The sequence below is a fragment of the Trichoplusia ni genome, chromosome 21 (assembly GCF_003590095.1).
Source record: "Trichoplusia ni isolate ovarian cell line Hi5 chromosome 21, tn1, whole genome shotgun sequence".
Classification (NCBI taxonomy): domain Eukaryota; kingdom Metazoa; phylum Arthropoda; class Insecta; order Lepidoptera; family Noctuidae; genus Trichoplusia; species Trichoplusia ni.
The window spans coordinates 1,250,433-1,268,545 of NC_039498.1; the positions used below are offsets into that span (position 1 = coordinate 1,250,433).

At 35.7% G+C, this 18,113-nt stretch overlaps 1 protein-coding gene across 1 annotated transcript; it reads right to left on the reverse strand.

The window, feature by feature from the left end:
* Window positions 1-6,651: 6,651 nt before the first annotated feature.
* On the reverse strand, window positions 6,652-8,555 carry LOC113504213 (ephrin-A4). Its single transcript, XM_026886388.1, has one exon. The coding sequence runs from the start codon at window positions 8,036-8,038 to the stop codon at window positions 7,256-7,258; it is 783 nt and encodes a 260-aa protein (XP_026742189.1). The 5' UTR covers window positions 8,039-8,555; the 3' UTR covers window positions 6,652-7,255.
* Between the last annotated feature and the right edge of the window lie 9,558 nt (window positions 8,556-18,113).

An 18,113-nucleotide genomic window follows, 5' to 3' on the forward strand; every position in this document is an offset into this window, starting at 1 on the left:
AAGTACATCTTAATGATAACTTTGGACACGACTTTAACTTTAGGCTCTAAAATCTTTAAAAACCCAAGTGAGAGTCTCCAGAATCTTTGCAAGCCTAAGTTTCATTTACTGTAGCTATTTTTAAAACCAGTACGTTATCCACTGGAACCGGTTATGGCTACGGCTCAACGAAGTACAATCAACTTATAATATGCCGTTTGAGAGAGCTTGTTGTCCCGTAAGAAGGCATTTAATTTCTAAAAGCCTTATTTCTTATCTATACTTAGATCTTCGTTAATCTAATCCAATAGATTTTTAGGTAGGATCGGAAATTGATGTATTTTAATTGGCGATATTTCGCATTAAAATTCAAACTGAAGACTTAGACAAACTAAAAATGAAAGAACTAGATATACGATCTAAAAATGTCAATGATATACAAGAAAGCTGATAAGACATTCCAAAGGCGGAGAAAAAAAGAACGTATTTAATACATGAATAGGATACGCCAAATGTATGGAAATTAAATATTTTTTGGAATAAGTCACAAGACGGTATGACACCAAGACATTTTGCTCATAGTTCTAGGATAAGAGAATAGGCTGTCAAAGTTGTCTGTTCGTCGAACGGTTAGAATACCTGACTGCTATACCGAAGGACGCAGGTTCGTTTCCCACAAAGGACAAATGTTTGTGTTATGAGCACGATCATATTTGTTCTGTGTCTAATTCATCAAAAATAATATGTTGTTTAGTTGTCTAGTACTCATAATATAAGTTATGCTTATTTTGATACTAGATGGCGTTGTTTATCAGTCGTGGAATATGATTATTATGAAAATACATTTCATCTTTAACGCTTGTTGAAACTTTGTGTCCAACAACGTCTTCATATTTGATACTATATCTGTCTACAGTAATATTTTCATCAGCAGACAATCCCAAACCAGTATTATCTGTAATTTAATTAGCTGCGCTGCACATAAAAATTAATAAGTTGAAATATTTATTATTATTATGAAATAAGACGGTTACGTATATTAATCTCGTTTTATATTTATAAACTGGGCCTGCATATTAATATATCGCTCTTAATTTCCAATGTGGTCTGGGTTGGTTTTGTATGTAATGGTTATCTTGTCAGGTTTGATACATTTATTAAGTTTGTCTTTTTTTATAATTAACAAGGAAGATTACTTTATTAATAAGAACATCTTTAGTTATATTTTGCTTGTGGTTTTCATACCAACCCCTGAATACCTAACCCCACAAGGTAATCAGTTTAATTAAAACTCAGTATTTTACTGAAATTGATGACCTATGTATTTTATTAGTTATTAAATCAAAACGAAAAATACGTACAGATTTTTAATCATTCACAATTTATATTTCAACGGTATGAGCTAAAGTTAACTATTAGTTAAATTGTTTACTCGAATTATGATTTCAAAACGTAAAAATATCAATATTTTCGCCTCAAAAGACTATGGATCGTTGATTCATATTTCGTCGCAAAGGTTCAGAAACGTGATGTCATACACGCCGTATTATGATGAACTGCTTTTTGTACTTCCAAAATTTCCCTTCCATTTGTGCCTTACGTACCAAAAGTAATTGATTGTGCACAGTTCATGCCGATTTAGCAAGCTATCGAGAATACTTTGCTTCCTATTGGACTTTTTGTGATCTCCGAGAAATTGGTTGAAAGTATGAGAAACATTTTAGGAATGCTTTTGGGCCAAATAAAAGGTTTTTGTTTGGTGTCGGTAAGTATTGGATTTTGGAGGTTTTTTAATGTTAAAAGTTGATATGAGAAGGGTAGAGTATCAGAGACAAATTGAACACCATAAGTCAATGAAATGGCAATATGAAAACAAAAGTCAGTGTCACCAAATTTCGCACAACGCCATCTAGTCTCAAACTTTATAAAGTTTGTATTATGAGAACATATATTATATATCATTTAGAATTTATTTTTTTTAGACAACATCTCACAATTGTTCTGAACCCAAAGTAAGTAGCTAAAGCACTTGTGTTATGGAATTCAGATACAACGAAGGTACTACAAACACCCAGACCCGAGACAATGTAGAAAATGAGAATTTTTACATTAAGTCGACCGGTGATCGAACCCGGGACCTCAGAGCTAGCGACACCTTGAAACCGGTGCGTAAGCCACTCGACCACGCCAGTTTACTTTCAGTCACGGAAAAATATCGTTTTCATCACACCAACATTTTTCCTGCGTTAACATCGAACTCACTACCTCCGACCAACAGGTCAGTCAAATGATTAGTGACAAAGAAGCTCATAAAACCCTTCCCAATGCCACCCTAAGCTGTTAACTCAAAAGCAAAGTTAAAACAATCTAACACCCAAGACATTTACGTACTGAAAGGATAAATGAACGTAAAACAAACAAACATCCTTTACTAAACGATCTATTAATAAATTTAAAAAAAGGACTGACGTTTCAACAAGACCAGAAAACATCAAAAAGGTGTACACACGAAAAAAAAACAACGTGTCCAAATTATTACAAACATGCCTGCAAGATTACACCGCTTACAATCCCTTCAGCAACTGGAAATAGTTATATATGTCTTTAAACAAACTCGGTACCCAGAAACGCTAAGTAGACGTTTAACTGTTTGGGTTAAATTTAAAAATAGGAATACTCAACGTCAGTTTCGACGCAGTTACGTCGTATACGTGAATTAACCACGGTTATAATCTTGGTTTAAAATTTTAAATACATGTTCAGTGCAACGTTACAAGGGCTGGTTTAAGTTTTATGGGTGTTGCTTGTTAAGGTTTGAGTTGAAGCGATTGGCATTAAGATTATAAAGGAACTATGGATCTTTTTTGATTTGATCAAGATTACGTATGACAAACATACAAAGAGAGAAGAATGGTGTCAAAGAGAATTTGTTCATGATCAGCATTGGCTTGATAAAATCTACCAATGTTGATGAATTATGCTATTCTTAATTAGTTAAGATATCAGATGTAATATAAAGATACTTAGCAAAAGATTTTAGCCAAGAACGTATGTGTTAATTACACAAAATTAAGATGGTATGGGGGTTTTAAATCACGAAGCCATTGTGAAGTTATGGAAACAATTTTTCGAGATATAAAAGATGTTTTTTCCTCGGAAATATATTTTAATAATGACATCAAAAACCATTAAATTCCCAGTAGTTTTTGCCATTGTTAGCAATAGCCACAATAAAAGAAATACCCCATCGATTCTTTTGTCAAGAGATTTTTCGATTTATTTTTGTCACGCACGATCCGAAACGGCAGTGAATCTCAGCTTTTTCATTTAAATATAGGAATATAAAGCATGAATATTAAAATATGCAGTTGCACGGATATGTTTAACTAGAGAAGATTCAAAACCCGTGCTTGCATATGCGAGAGATAACGATGGTAGCAATCAAATCTGAGATGACGTTTCTTCTCGATAAGTCATCGATTTGATCAGATTTATCGATTCTAATGTCACTTAACAGAGCATCCTAGACAGAGCATAATAGACAATGTTAAATGGAAAATGAAAAGAAAATTTTGAATAGGAATGATATTCCTTTTCGACCATACGTGAATTTGACTTGTCAGTTCAATAAATTTGAAGGATTTTGAGAGACATCATCATTGAAATTTAACTCCTTCAAGCCGAAAAATTCTATACTTCTAAATATGTTTAGTTTCCATATTTGTGCATATAAAGTACTTTTAAGTTAACTGTGTGACGCAGTGGCATCTTAAGGCGTGTTAATATTTTTCTTGGACTTGGGTGCGGCGAAATATTTTGTTTCACCATTGAAAGGGCTTGCCATCCGGCCAACGTGTGAACAGTACACACGAACGTTTTAAAGAAAACATTAGTTTTTTGCTTCTTTGTTTGAGTATACTCATAGGACATTTATACTTATCACGTGCATGTAATTTGAACTTCAACCAATACTCAATACTTCATTGCTTCAATAATGTAGTTACAGGTGGTAATTTTAGGTACAATGAACAATTATGGACCCCGTAAGGCACAGCAATATGGTAGGAGAGGAGAAGAGCTCTACCAGTAACCAGTGCCTGTACCATGACCTTTGCATGAAGAAAAGGAAGCAAGATGCTTCGATATCCATTATTATATTCCATCTCTCTTCCATAGTGGCCACATACTAGCTAAAAAAGGTCTTAGGTAAACACAGGATTCTTAAAAATCCAGGCCTGTGTCCAAAATGGCAACTATCCTATCTAATAGCTCTAATTTAGCACATAGGATGCTCAAGACAGCCTGATTGTAGTCCAAATTAGTAATAACATATTATATTTTTATTTGATTCAAAATATAAAACTATCGCAAATCATGAAAGATTGCTATAAACTTAGTTGCTTGCTTTACAATGACAGAAATGAGTATTAAACTCAAGTTGTCGTCAAACACTTTCTAATGTACTTTATGGCATTTTTTCTTAGTTTCAATAAACATCTTTTGTAAGCTAAAAAGAAACATGACTTTTAACTTTCGCTTTGCAGTAAGTATTAATGACATTTAATTTTGTTAAAATTAATAAAACCAGAAATCAGAATCAGAGCAATAATCATATTAACCAATGACGCTTTTCTTTGTAAAATTCTTAATGTATATCTGTGTCTATATTTCACCTTATTATGAAAGTGACACTACTCATAGCGGCCATTTATAAATATAAGTGAAGTTCGTGAATACAGCAAAAAATGACGGTCAAAATTTGACTTCGAAAGTTGAGAAAATCTAATTCCCTATTTTATTGTGAATACCGAAAATATTGAATGCAAAATTCGGTAATCGATTAAACTGTCACACTTTTATGGTTATTTAAAAACTGGGTGAGCCAAACTCAATGGCACCAAAGATAATTGCCTTGAAAGACATTGTCTAAATAATAACAGAGGCGTTGCTAACACCTTTTCAATTCTCTTGTTGAGTTTGTATGAAGAAGATGGCGTTCTAAGTCGTATAGAGCGACCTCTCGCTTCTTCAATAGCTGGTCTTCCTTTAAGAAGAGGTGGTAGATCCCAAAAAGTGACAATTTATGTAGGGTCAGAAACAAAATCCATGAAGACAAAACTACAATTGTGAAATAAGTTGGTCTTGCAGCTATAACACAGAATGATTTTAGTACTGGAATATACTGAAAAAGTTCTGAATTATATTCAAAAGTTCACTAAATAATAATATTTTTTAAATCTAATTTGTTCATTGATTTTTTTACTGACCGTACCGTCACCATACAGCACGGTCTGAACGTCGTAATAATGCATTCTAAATTTAAAGACAACCTTTGTTTTTAAACGCATAACCAGACAGTTCTCTTAAAAGGAGAATAAAAACTTTTTGGACATAATTAGACCGTGTTTTGTTTTTAAAGAACGCGTCTTTTAAATGTGTCATGGCGGCTAGCTGTCAAAAATTAGATTTTGTTTATTTGAGTAAACGAAAGTCGGTTTGCTATGATTTTTGGCGTCCTAGTTTAAATATTTACGGTGTATAATATAAATATTTGAGAATTGAGATCGATTGTGGCATATGTCACATGGAAAATGAAATATCGCGTCATGGCTGGGTCCAATATCAGTTGGCGGTAGGAGGATAGCTTACCAAGAAGGATGCCAGTTATAATTATTTAAAGGGTTTTGAAACTCGATAATATAATAAAAAGGGGGTTTATTTGTGTCCCAAAATATATTCGATGAGACCACGCGTATTTTGGTGTCCAAATTTTTACATCTTGATAAATTATGACAGCAAAAGGAGTTTTGACCAGAAAATTATTAAGTTCTCAATTTTCATCCCTGGAAAATATGTATATTCATATATTTTCGTTTGTATTATTTTTAATAAGGGGTCCAAAGATTCATACTACATATTTCATACTTTCATGGTCTATATGATGTTCCTTTTCAAGTAAGTTTTCATGAATAATACTTCATTTGAATCAAAAAGGCTTTGCATTATTTAGGTCTTTGGCAATATTTGATGTTCATTCTGTGAAAAATGTGTTTTAATACATTTCCGATACATTTAGAGACTGAACCATTTGGTCTTAATAACTACCTAAAATATACCAACTGTTACTATAATGTTATGGCTAACTGAAAACCGGACTATTTCAACTACTTGTTTAACTATTTGACTATTTCATTAATATTTAAAACATGGCTGTCATGTTTTACGATGGCACCGGTGTGCTTTCCATCTTACAAGAACAAAAATGGTATTTTTATCATTTAAATTTAAATAAAAATTCCATTCTTTTAAGTGTAGGTTTCAATATTTTGAATAAAATACGTAACTATCTTTGCTTCGTTTGTTTTTGTTTTCTATTAATAATGGCAAGCTTATTAGATTTGACTTTCAGTCGCCATTTTGAAAGATAGTGACGTTTGTCATTCGTTAGTTCGTTAAAATAAAGGAAAAAAGCTGAAATGCAAATATCAGTCAAGAAACGAGGTGAAAAGGCTTCACTTTTACGAATAAAAGGTAAATATATCACATAATAAAAGCATATTATAAAAGAAAGAATACTAAAACCAAAATCACAGTTTTCTAGACAAGATTCTTAACTTGTCCAAAGTTTTTCATTTATAACATAAATAAATTCTAATTTTATGCATATCCGTTGTGAAAATTATTAAAAAAAAACTGTCTTTTGAACTAAAAATTACAAAAAGCTACCTAGTATTTTATATACGTTTTCCTATATTTGCATTTGATCCATTAAGAACCCTAATTCTTATTCAAATATCCTTTGCATAATGAAAAATATAAAAAATCGTTAATTCCTAAATGGTTTAAGAAACCTAATTTTATTTTATCATACATGTTAACATTTCTTTATATATAAATATATATAACTGATCGTATCCTACAGTTTGACGTCCTCTATTGAAAGTAAATTCACAAATTAGTTCGATTAATCATTAGGCCCATATAATTAAATAAAAATTAGGCTTATGAGTTCGTTAAATGCTAAAGTTTTCGTTTGGAACTAGTTCGGAACTTGAGTTTTACACATCGCACATTCGTACTTACAAATTGCACGGAACATCCACAATCCTCGGGGCACGGGCACGGCACTAGACTGTAGTCACTGGGTTTGAGTCACTGCACAGATTCACGTGTATACTAGAGTGTCAGGGCGTAAGTGTAGCGTGTGCAGTGTCTGTGCCGGGCCGGGCTTGGCGAGCAGGTCGGGGCGCGGCGGGCGGGCCGCCCGTGCGCACATTCACCGAGCTAGCGGCGCCAGCACCGCGCTCGCCGCCAGAGCGAGGGCCAGCGACGAGGCCAGGGCTGCGCCGCGGGAGTGAGACAACTCCTCGCTCTTGATCACCTCGTTCGGCGTCTTGTCGTACTTGTGCGTCTTCTTTGTCACCGGCTTGGCTGTTGTTGTGGTCGTGGTGGGCGCCGGCGTGGTCGGCGGAGGCGGCGGCGGCGGCAGCGTCGGCTGCGGCGCCGGCGCCGGCGACTGCTCCTCCGGCTTGCAGCACACGCGAAACACCAGCTTCATGTTATGACTCAGACACCGGCCCCCGATGCGTCTGTGCAGGTCGTCTTTACTAGACGTCGATATGAAATAGTAGTCCTTGCCGGGGAGGAACTCCAAGCCCCCCGGCTGCGGCGTAAACGGCCGGAACGTTATTGTGAAAAACATTAATTTGTGCGGTTTATCGCATATTGCTATGATCCTTGGATTTGGATTTGTTATTCTACACGTATCGTACTCTTCTTTGCTCACATTGTATATTATATATTTCTCCGTGTCCTCCTCGAAAGTGCCTGGCGTGTAAACTGGACAGATTATGTTCACTTGGTCGTATTCGAACTGTGCGTTGCCTTTATTCAAGTCGAATACGTGGTCTGTGTTGTCTATTCTGAATATGCTGTTTGTTGTGTTCCAGTGGATGTAGAAGGACTTGGCGTAGTTGCCCATCACGCTCTCGATGAAGAAGATGAGCACGAGCACGGTCCAGGGCGTGTGGCGGAGGCCGAAGTATGTTAGGGACACCATCCTGACTGGTTTATTGGACTCTCATTATCCGACGACCAAGGTGTAGTATCGCAGCCCGCTACACACTGTAACACACACACCAATCCATATTCATACACCACTAACACTATACATCACTGAACGCTCACAATTTCACATATAAAACACGATCAATCCATTCAAAGGTGACGCGATGGGTCCACCATGTTCCTCGGCTCGCTAGATTCTATTCAACGATAAATGTGGAATTCCATAGGACGTGGCCCGTTCAAAACGCGTTGAAAACGACGCTTTCTTCACTTTGATCACTGGTTATTAGTTCACAGTCGTCGTTAACGTTGTTTAGCGTGAGGATAAAGTTGGAATTAATCAATACATCACAGATTTTTTACAATACTGAGGTGTTCTTTGTATTGGGAGCGAGCGACGCGGACTGGGCGAGTACGTTAGCGCCGCGCGGTGGCTGGCCGAACTACTGGAATGCGACCTGCGGGCTCGGTACGCATGCCCGCGCCCCGCGCCCCGCGCCCGCGCCCCCCGCGCGCCCCCGCGCCCGCCGCCCTAACGAAGCGTTCCGAGCTTACACGAGCTTTCGTTGCGTCGCCATTTTATATTCTATCACTAACTCCACATTTAAATCTACAATTTTCCTTACGAAACTTAAAAATAAATCCTCTATTTTATGCCAATACTTCTGAATTAAAAACAAATTTTCTAGTCTAAAGATTTTTTTCAAAGTTTTGGCTGTGGAGCTTTTTGGTTACGAGTGAACGCGTCCATAAGCGGCCATTGAAAAAAGTATACAACTGGTTTAATAGTCTTTTATGGCATGACGCCGTACGAAGACGATCTGACGATATTGCACAGTAATTACATATTTATAATTTTATGTTAATTAATCAAATAACGTCACATATTGTAATATATTTTTCATTCAAAACATTAATGAATTAAGGTATATTCTAAAGTATGTTATCTTGATTGGAGATATTTGTGTAGATACTTGTATTTCAATTGGATTTTCATGAATTACGAACTTATTTGCTGACCATATAAAGCGAATATACGAATTGATATATCCCTAAATAGAAGCAAAGACTTTCTTAATTGGCAAGATAGTTCAAAGAAAATTAACTATTACTTGGATAATAAGTTATTTTAGACAATCTACACTTGAAAAAAATTATATTTGGAACTTAAGTCTTGACAGAAAATAATTAAAATGAACGTTGATTAAAACCATATCGAGCATTATGTTTTAATAGTAAAAGCTTCAATTATTAGTTATTAGTAGTTATTAAACATCACATACCTTATGAAGCAAGCATTAGCACCCCACTGTTGGGTCCAGACCTCTTCCCATTAAAGTGTTGTAGGGATAAATGATTGAAACTCTAAAATGTACTCACTTACTCATCATCGGCCTAGCCTTTTCCCAACTATGTTGGGGTCGGCTACCAGTCCAACCGGTTTCAGAAAGGAGCGACTGCCTATCTGACCTCCTCAACCCAGTTACCTGGGCAACACGATACCCCTTGGTTAGACTGGCTGTCAGACTTTTCAAGCTTCTGACTAACTGTAACGACTGTCAAAGATGTAGGAATAACAGCCGGGACCCATGATTTAACGTGCCTTCCGAAACACGGAGGCACGTTAAAAACGAACTCGTTATGACAAAGATGGTCACCCATCTACGGACCAACCGCGTCAAGCATAGCTTAACCTGTGATCGAATCACTTATGCGGTTATAACTTAGCCACGAGCTCCTCTCCTCTCCTTACTATACATTTATAATGTAAGTAGATAATTATCCTACTTCCTACTAATTTTATAAACGCGAAAGTTTCTCATGTACGAATTTTGTTACTCTTTCACTCAAAAATCAGCGATATAGAGAGACTATCAAGATAGTTTATAACCTCAAAATCAAAAAGTTTTTATTTCAAATAGGCACTTTTAAAACGTTACATTACTGACTCTAGTTGCACGGTTCCAAAGTGTCATTCTTATGGAGAAGAACCGGCAAGAAACTCCATAAGTTACTCTATTCAAAATAAAATATTATAGTATCGTTTTACATTATAATGAATGTCTGCAATAACCTGCAATAACCCATAGGATATTTTGTATCCTAATTTTATGTCAACATAGCCTCATTTTTTATTTGTAGCTGGCGGTCAACAACTGGTTTATAATTAAAATCTTTTTGTGCTTTTGTGATTTTATAACAATCAAGCATTCTAGTGTCGAACTTTACGACAAAGGCCACTTTATTTTTTGGCCAAATCATGGTCTATTTAGATTTTTGGAAGTATTATAATTGCACGGGTTTTAAAATAAAAAATAGTACCAGCCTATATGCGTCCCACTGCTGGACACAGGCCTCTGCCCGAATGAGCAACGTTTAGTAGCTGAAATTCGCAAAACTTTATCATAATTATATTTTGTCAAGTCAAAGACAAGTTGAAATACCAACAACTATTCATAGTAAGAGTCTTATTTCGTTTTTAATAAAAGCTTAGATTTATTGATACGTAAGTAAGTATATGGGAATTCAAAATATCATTAAATCTCTAGGATTCTTAAAAATGTTGAAATTCTCAACGGAAACTACTTTGAAAACAAATCATACAGAATTGATGCAGCCTTATTTGTCAACAAGCCTTGTGTGGAATCTTTTGTAGTATAGGTATTTTACGTGTGAAAGAAAGAACCTATTATTCGCTCAGATACCCACTGCTGGGCAAACATCTTTTCCTGTATATGTAATGATTAAGTATTGATCACCACGCTTTCTTACAACAGGCGATTTCAGATCACAAATATTCAGAATCCAGATTTATTCACGACGTTCTCTCTTCACCGTTTGTCAGTGGTGAATTGAAATAATTAAGAAATTACCAAAAAGTCTCTTTATGAGACTAAACTTAGTGCAGGAAAGTATTCCTGCACTAAGTTTAGTTGGATCCTGCAATATCGAACGCGTAGAGGCATCTATTAACAATTTTTATATCTATTTAACTCTCTTGCACTTTTGTATGTGGGTAAGTGAACCCCTCAGAACAGGGGTGTTGTGCTGGATGGTTTCGATTCACATATCAGTCAGATAGACTGACGTTTGCTGGATCAGCAAGTATTTCAATACATATTCTACAGTACGTGTGTATTTCACTAAACCTCTTTTAAACGGCTGGACCGATTCGAATGATTATTTTAAATGCCTTGAGGTGTTGCCCTCGATGGTTTAGATTCTCAAATGGACGAATCAACGAGTTTGCCAGATCAGCTAGTTTACATATAAATTTGTAGCAATATCAAACTTAATTAATTACCATTGTCAAATCAAATTAATTTTGTTAGTAGTTCTGAGCGAAACAGATGGAATGTGAATATATATTCAAATTATGTTTATGAACTTCCTCATTTTGGACACTTGACACAATATGACAGCTGAATTAAAAACAACACAATATTAATTTCGACAATAGGTGTACCTACTTACCTATGCACTCTGTTGCTCCATTTAGTATTTTTTTTAGTAATCTATGAAACGTAGTGCGTTGTATAATATTTAAGTTAAGTTTTAAGAATATTTTTTATACCAATACTACTGTTCGTTTTCCATCATCATCATCAGCCCATATTCGCCCACTGCTGGACATAGGCCTCCCCAATTGCACGCCATCGAGATCTATCTTCGGCTGCTCGCATCCAGCTCCTGCCATCTTGCGCAGATCATCACTCACCGTGCCTGAGGATGTTCTACACCACGTTTGTTGTAATAAAATAAAAATAATATCTTTGGAGTGTACTGACTATTTAAGTGACATATACAGTATTATATAGTTACTAGCTGTTGCCCGCGACTTCGTCCGCGTGGTTAGAAGATATAAGTTAGGGATTTTTGAATGGAAGATGAATAATTTTCCCTGTTTTTTCCACATTTTCTATTGTATCTTCGCTCCTATAAGTCGCAGCGTGATGGTATATAGCCTAAAACCTTCCTCAATGAATGGTCTATTCAGCACAAGATTTTTTCCTTTTGAACCAGTAGTTCCTGAGATTAGCGCGTTCAAACAAACGAACTCTCCAGCTTTATATATTAGTATAGATTGAAACAAGATGCTATTTTATTCTCGTTTTCATGACCGCTGAACAGTGAAAGTATTTACTAAAATCTCCTAAAAATAATTCCATATAAAATACCTATACTCCACACAGTTCCAGTGATTTTTTGTTGGTTGAAGATGTTTTGTTTATAGCACAATACATGCAAACAATGAAACGATCTTATCATTATGAATGATGAAGGCATTTCTCACTCGTGACGTCATATCTCACGTCACAATATACTGTACTGAGTTTCAGTGTCTGGACACTTGTGTCTAAGTTTGGGCTATTCATTGTGAAGGCTATGGAAGTAGGTAGTTTCTAAGTTCCTCTTGGGCTTCAGATCCAAATAAAAAGTCTGATATCTAGGTACAGTTCGATCATTAGAAAGCAGACATTTCGATTTCAAAAAAGTTTGTGAATTAATACAGTTTTAGAAGAAACAGAAACCCGAGTAGTGATGTTTTTGGGTCGCCGCGTGTGTCACTGGAAAGATTTCAAATGGATTGCTATCACAGTTCATGAGATTCAGAATGGTGACAGACGGACGGACAGACAAACAGCGGAGCCTCAGTAACAGCGTTTAAGTTTTATGGTTTCGGTACAGAAATCCAAAAAGGTTTTTATCTAAAGACGCGAAAGAGCGCCATGCCTTTTAACAGTATTTTTAAGACGTTCTCATAAAAATTGGACCAGCCCTTTCTGAGATTCGCGTACTCTTCAGACAAACAGATAAGCTAAATATAATGTTTGTTTTCCTACCAAATAAAATAAACAAAAAGGAAATTTCTATATGACTTTACTGCGTTATATTTACATCTATAAAAATAGTAGACAGTCGTATGTACTTTAAAATATTATTATTAGATATACAAATGTCTGTTTGTTTGTGACCATGTCGAACATATGTAAACAAGATACTAGCTACCTATATCTGTTACGTAAACATTGTAACTTGTCGAAGATAACTCCTGTTTACTTAACTACGAGTTTATTTAAACTCTAGTTAAAGTACCGATTACATTTCTTAACACATAATAACGACAGATATAACAAACATTGTTAGTCTGTCATTGAAGTAATTCCGGTTTGAAAGAGGAGAATTTTGACTATATTTAAGTATATGGTTAACTTGCAAAGGATGGTTTTTAGATTAATATGTTTAAAAATCTAAAAACCAACCAAATTTTATCAAAATCGGTCTAGCCGTTTTTAAAATTGTAAATTGCATTGTCATCGGTTTTGAAGCTACCCTGAAAATTTCAGCCAGCTAGCTTATCGAGATCCTCAAAATCCAACCGGAACGAAAACACGAACAAACAAGAAAAGTGAGTGAATCAAAACGTGGTAAAATGACTCCTGCACTAAAGAATTTATTACTTGTAACGCAGGTGTCACAATTCAAGTCACATGCACAAAGACACCCAGATTCAGGACCAACATTCGTGAATCACACAAACGCTTGTCCTACGCGGGGATCGAAGCCTTTTTTTGCCAGAGTGATACATTAATGACTTCAACCGACTTCGAGGGCACGGCGTGGGGATATGTCAGACTTCCACCGACTAAAAACCATCCCGGGCCTCTTCTACTGCTTTAGCCAGAGTCACGGGACCGCTCTCGCATACTCTGCGCGAATCTGGCTGGCTCTAGTCCTTTGGACTCCTTCTGGAAGGATGCCATCCCTCACTCCTCATAAGATCAAATGCTCAGGACGACGCGCCCGTCTCCTTCTTGGCCTGTTAGCTGATGGAGACAGGCTGCCCTCCCTGACAAGGATCGAACCTGCAACACGTCGCGCGCAGTCACTTCGGCGGTGACCTCAACCTAGGCTCCCCCTGCAGTCAAACGCATCGTATATTCGCCTCGCAGTTAACCAGCTCTATGTAACAAAACTATTACATAACAGAAACACTATCTCACTTAATTATATCTATCAATTAACCTTAGTTTTTGTGACGAGCCCACGAATCCGTGTTTTGCGAATCCCCTGTGACGTCACGCGTGGCCGTCTCTAATAGGATTTGCCAAACAAACGTATAATAGGCATTAGTACTACGTTCAAGAACTGGGGCGGAATGTTATGGTGACCATGATTTTGTGAGTAGGAGACCTGGGCCCCGATTCTGCTATTTACAATGGCGAATAATTGGATATCTGAAATTGAAATAGCTGCACTCATATTTATAAACTGTGGATAAAGGTGGCTGACTATTTTCTATATTTATTCATTCAAATTAATGACATACAATTTTGAGGTTTTTGAAAAATTGCTAAATTGTTAGTCAGTTTGCTGGCGATAATAACGCTCTTTTCATCCATAATACGTAATAGAAGTTTTTAATGACAAGCGAAAATAAATATTTCTCTCCACTTTCGACACTTATTATCCAACCTATTTAGTTTCCCACAGCTTGGACCCCATAGAAGAGTCCAAGAAATTATAAAAAAAAAAACACAAAAAAAAAACAAGACTTATCTCACAAACAACAAACCCATATCCACCCTAAACACTCCAGAAACCGTATCATCGCTAATTACGTAGGATTTGTTGCATAATGCTAATGAGTGCGGGTTCGAATCTCGGTCCACCCCGCTTCTTACTATAGTACCTCATTAGGCAAACATAATTCCTCACCTAGCTTTCTGCTTACACTCAAAGACTTATGTCGTGAAGATCGGTCAAGTTCAGTGCTTGGATATATGTTATACTAGGTTTTCGCCCGCGTCGAGGTCGGTTATATCTCGTTTCCAAGAGAACTCTTCAAAAGTACCAAATTTAATTAAAATCAGTTCAGTGGTTTAGACGTGAAAGCGTAACAGACGGACAGACAGAGTTACTTTCGCATTTATAATATTAGTAGGGAAGTAGGGATTACTCCTCTCGCTAACGCTGACGAATCACTTCAATGTATTGAACTGACAAGTCAAAGTCACGTCACTTTTAGAAAATGAAGTCATTTTCATACATTAGATTTTTTCCTAAAGTTTTCTATTCTATTGCGTTGTTTATTTATTTGTTCCCTCATTTCCTCCTACCTTTCTCTAAATATTTTTGATAATATTTAGAATTGATATTTTCGTAATTGACTAATCTTTATACGATCCAATACTATCTTCTATTTCTCGCTTCTTAACCCACCTTTCCGTTATAGCCACAAACATATTACCATTCCTTAACGAAGTCGTAAAAAAATAGCCTTCGTGATAATCCAACGTGTCTGCTATCTCTATAGATACAAACTTTTATCGAAATCGGACCAGCCCTTTGGGCCTGAAGCCACAACAAACATACAGACATAAAACAAACATACTTTCGCATTGGTAATATTAGTTTGATTCTTCTGGTTGGTTATTATCTTTCTAAATAGCTGTACCAATTTAAATGATCTTTTGTGATCATATCAAATGGTTTTAGGATAGTTTGAAAAGAAAGTTAAAGCAAGCAGATATCGCTACGGTACCAAACACAACTTTTATTAATTCTAAGGTGATACGAAATTCACCAGGTCAACTGGTAAACGTATATAAATAAATACTTTAAAGTTGTTAAAACTTTTAACAAACTTAGTTATTAAGTACAAGTTAATGATGGAAAATTAAGAGTTAAGTTTGGTGCTTGAGACGGTTAAGACCATACAAAAGTTTTTAACGATTTCTCTAAATGACTATTATGAACTAAAAACGGTTTTTTGTTAAACTTTTATTGAAATGGTTAAATTTGTTTAAAAAATTACGAGAAAATCCTTAGATTCCGAATTTTGAAATTTGGCATCCCAAAAAGTGGACATTAACATAATCCATCTCTATAAAGGCAATCATTAGTTTTATATTTTTATCAAAAAAAGTAGATATTATTAAAAAAATAAAAAAAAACCGTTTTTATGAAAATTTTCAGGAACGTTTTTACCCCTTCTTTTAAAAAAGAAACTCTCCATATTTTGTCTAATTTTATCTATATACTTACTAATATATAAAGCTGAAGAGTTTGTTTGTTTGTTTGAACGCGCTAATCTCAGGAACTACTGGCCCAAATTGAAAAATTCTTTTTGTGTTGAATAGCTCATTCATCGAGGAAGGCTTTAGGCTATAAACCATCACGCTGCGACAAAAATGAGCGAAGATACAATGGAAAATGTGAAAAAATCAGGGCAGGTATAAATCATAACTTATATCTTCTACCCACGGGGACGGAGTCGCGGGCAACAGCTAGTCATAGATAGTTGTCAACAAAAAGTAAAGAATTTTCACTTCAAGACACGAAAACTATCTCCAAATAGTATTATTATGTACACAAGTTTCTAGATATCCATTAAATCTGGCACTGTAGATCTAACTAAGAAAACGCTAACAAATCACTTTAAAATACAAAACTGACAAGACAAAGTCACGTCACTTGTCGAAAAGGATTCATCTTATGCATTTGAAGTTTTCAATTCTATGTGATCTAACAATGTCTCTCCTTCTAGTCTGTAAAAGCAAGTGACATTACTACTAACGCCATCTAGTTCGCGCGTACGACAACACGAAGTTTTAAAGACAGGCAGTACATTAGTAACGTAATACTGTTTGTCCGTTTGCTTATTGATAGCTGGCTGAGTTAAGGTTGTTATTCACTAGAGTGATGTGCCTGGGGACTTAAAAGGTCCTTTTTAATTAAGATTGTTGATTTTTTGGAAGTGAGGTGATGCTCTATGCCGTCGACTCTGCTCTATGCCATAAACTCCAGTCTTGACTGCAGCATTCTCAAATAGGACATGTAAAGTGATGATATATTATATACTTGTAGAATAAATGACTTAATTTTATTTCATTTTTAACTAGCTGTCCCGGCAAACTACGTATCGCCTAACAGACGATGACAACAATGCAGACAAAAATACTTTTTTTTTGCAACTTTTTCATATTTATTCACAGTTTAAATCTTCCCTGGACTTTCACGAATATTTCAAGGCTAAAACAAGCCAAATCGGTTCAGCCGTTCCGAACAGCAATTCATTTTTGTAGGTATATAAGAAAAGTAGAAGAAGATAAGAAGAAAAAGAGGAAGACGAAGAAGATAATGTTGGTTGAAATGTTCAACTGAAGGTCGAATAGAATAGAGTTTTGCCTTTTCTCTGTCCAGTTTTGTACTTTATACATTTTAACCCGCAAAAAAGGAGTGTAATGTCTTTAAATCTGAGTATCTTTTTACATGGGGCATGTACAAAAATACCAAAACTCGGGACAAGCATTTGTAGATCACTCAAATGCTTGTCCTACGCGGGGTTCGAAACCGCGACATGTCGCGCTTGGTAGGTTTGGTGTGGTGACCTCAACCACTCGGCTATCCGTGCAAAAAACTTCCTTTACTAAATTTTACGTTACGCCATAGTGTCCTGAGACCCTTAAATCTTATTTCTTAGTACTTTTAGCAAAGTCCAAGTTGTTTGGTTTACGTGCCAAGTGTTTTAAAAAATACCTTTTTATTGTGCTGTAAGGGCAAAGCCTGTGATGACTAATGTTTTCTTTGCATCGCAGTTTAACATTGAAATAATGTGGTGGTCTAGCGGTTCACTACATGGATTTGTTTGGGAGAGGTGCAGGTTTGATTCAGGCAAAGTACCAATATGATTTTGAATTGAATTTATTTGTACTTTCTAAATTATTCTAAGACGCCACTGGCAAATAGTGAAAGAATGATCTTGGGGTAATCTAGATTATAAATATGAAATCTGAAATAGCGAACCCGTTGTCCGATAGCGCGATAGTTATTACTTAAACTTAAAACGTAAACATATTTTTTAATTCAAGTGCTTTGTCCTATGTTTAAACAAATTTCTTTAACATTTTTATCAAAAATCGTACGGAATATTGAATTATCTTCACAAATATTACTTAGCATAAATAATGTCTATCCAGCCAGGTAGAAAAAAAAACTGATAACATTTATTCTTATCAAAATAAATGAAGAATTAGATTTAACATTTCGAAACAGGTTTCATG

Excerpts from the sequence above, each read along its gene's own strand:
- LOC113504213 (XM_026886388.1), bottom strand. The coding sequence starts at position 8,038 with ATGGTGTCCCTAACATACTTCGGCCTCCGCCACACGCCCTGGACCGTG.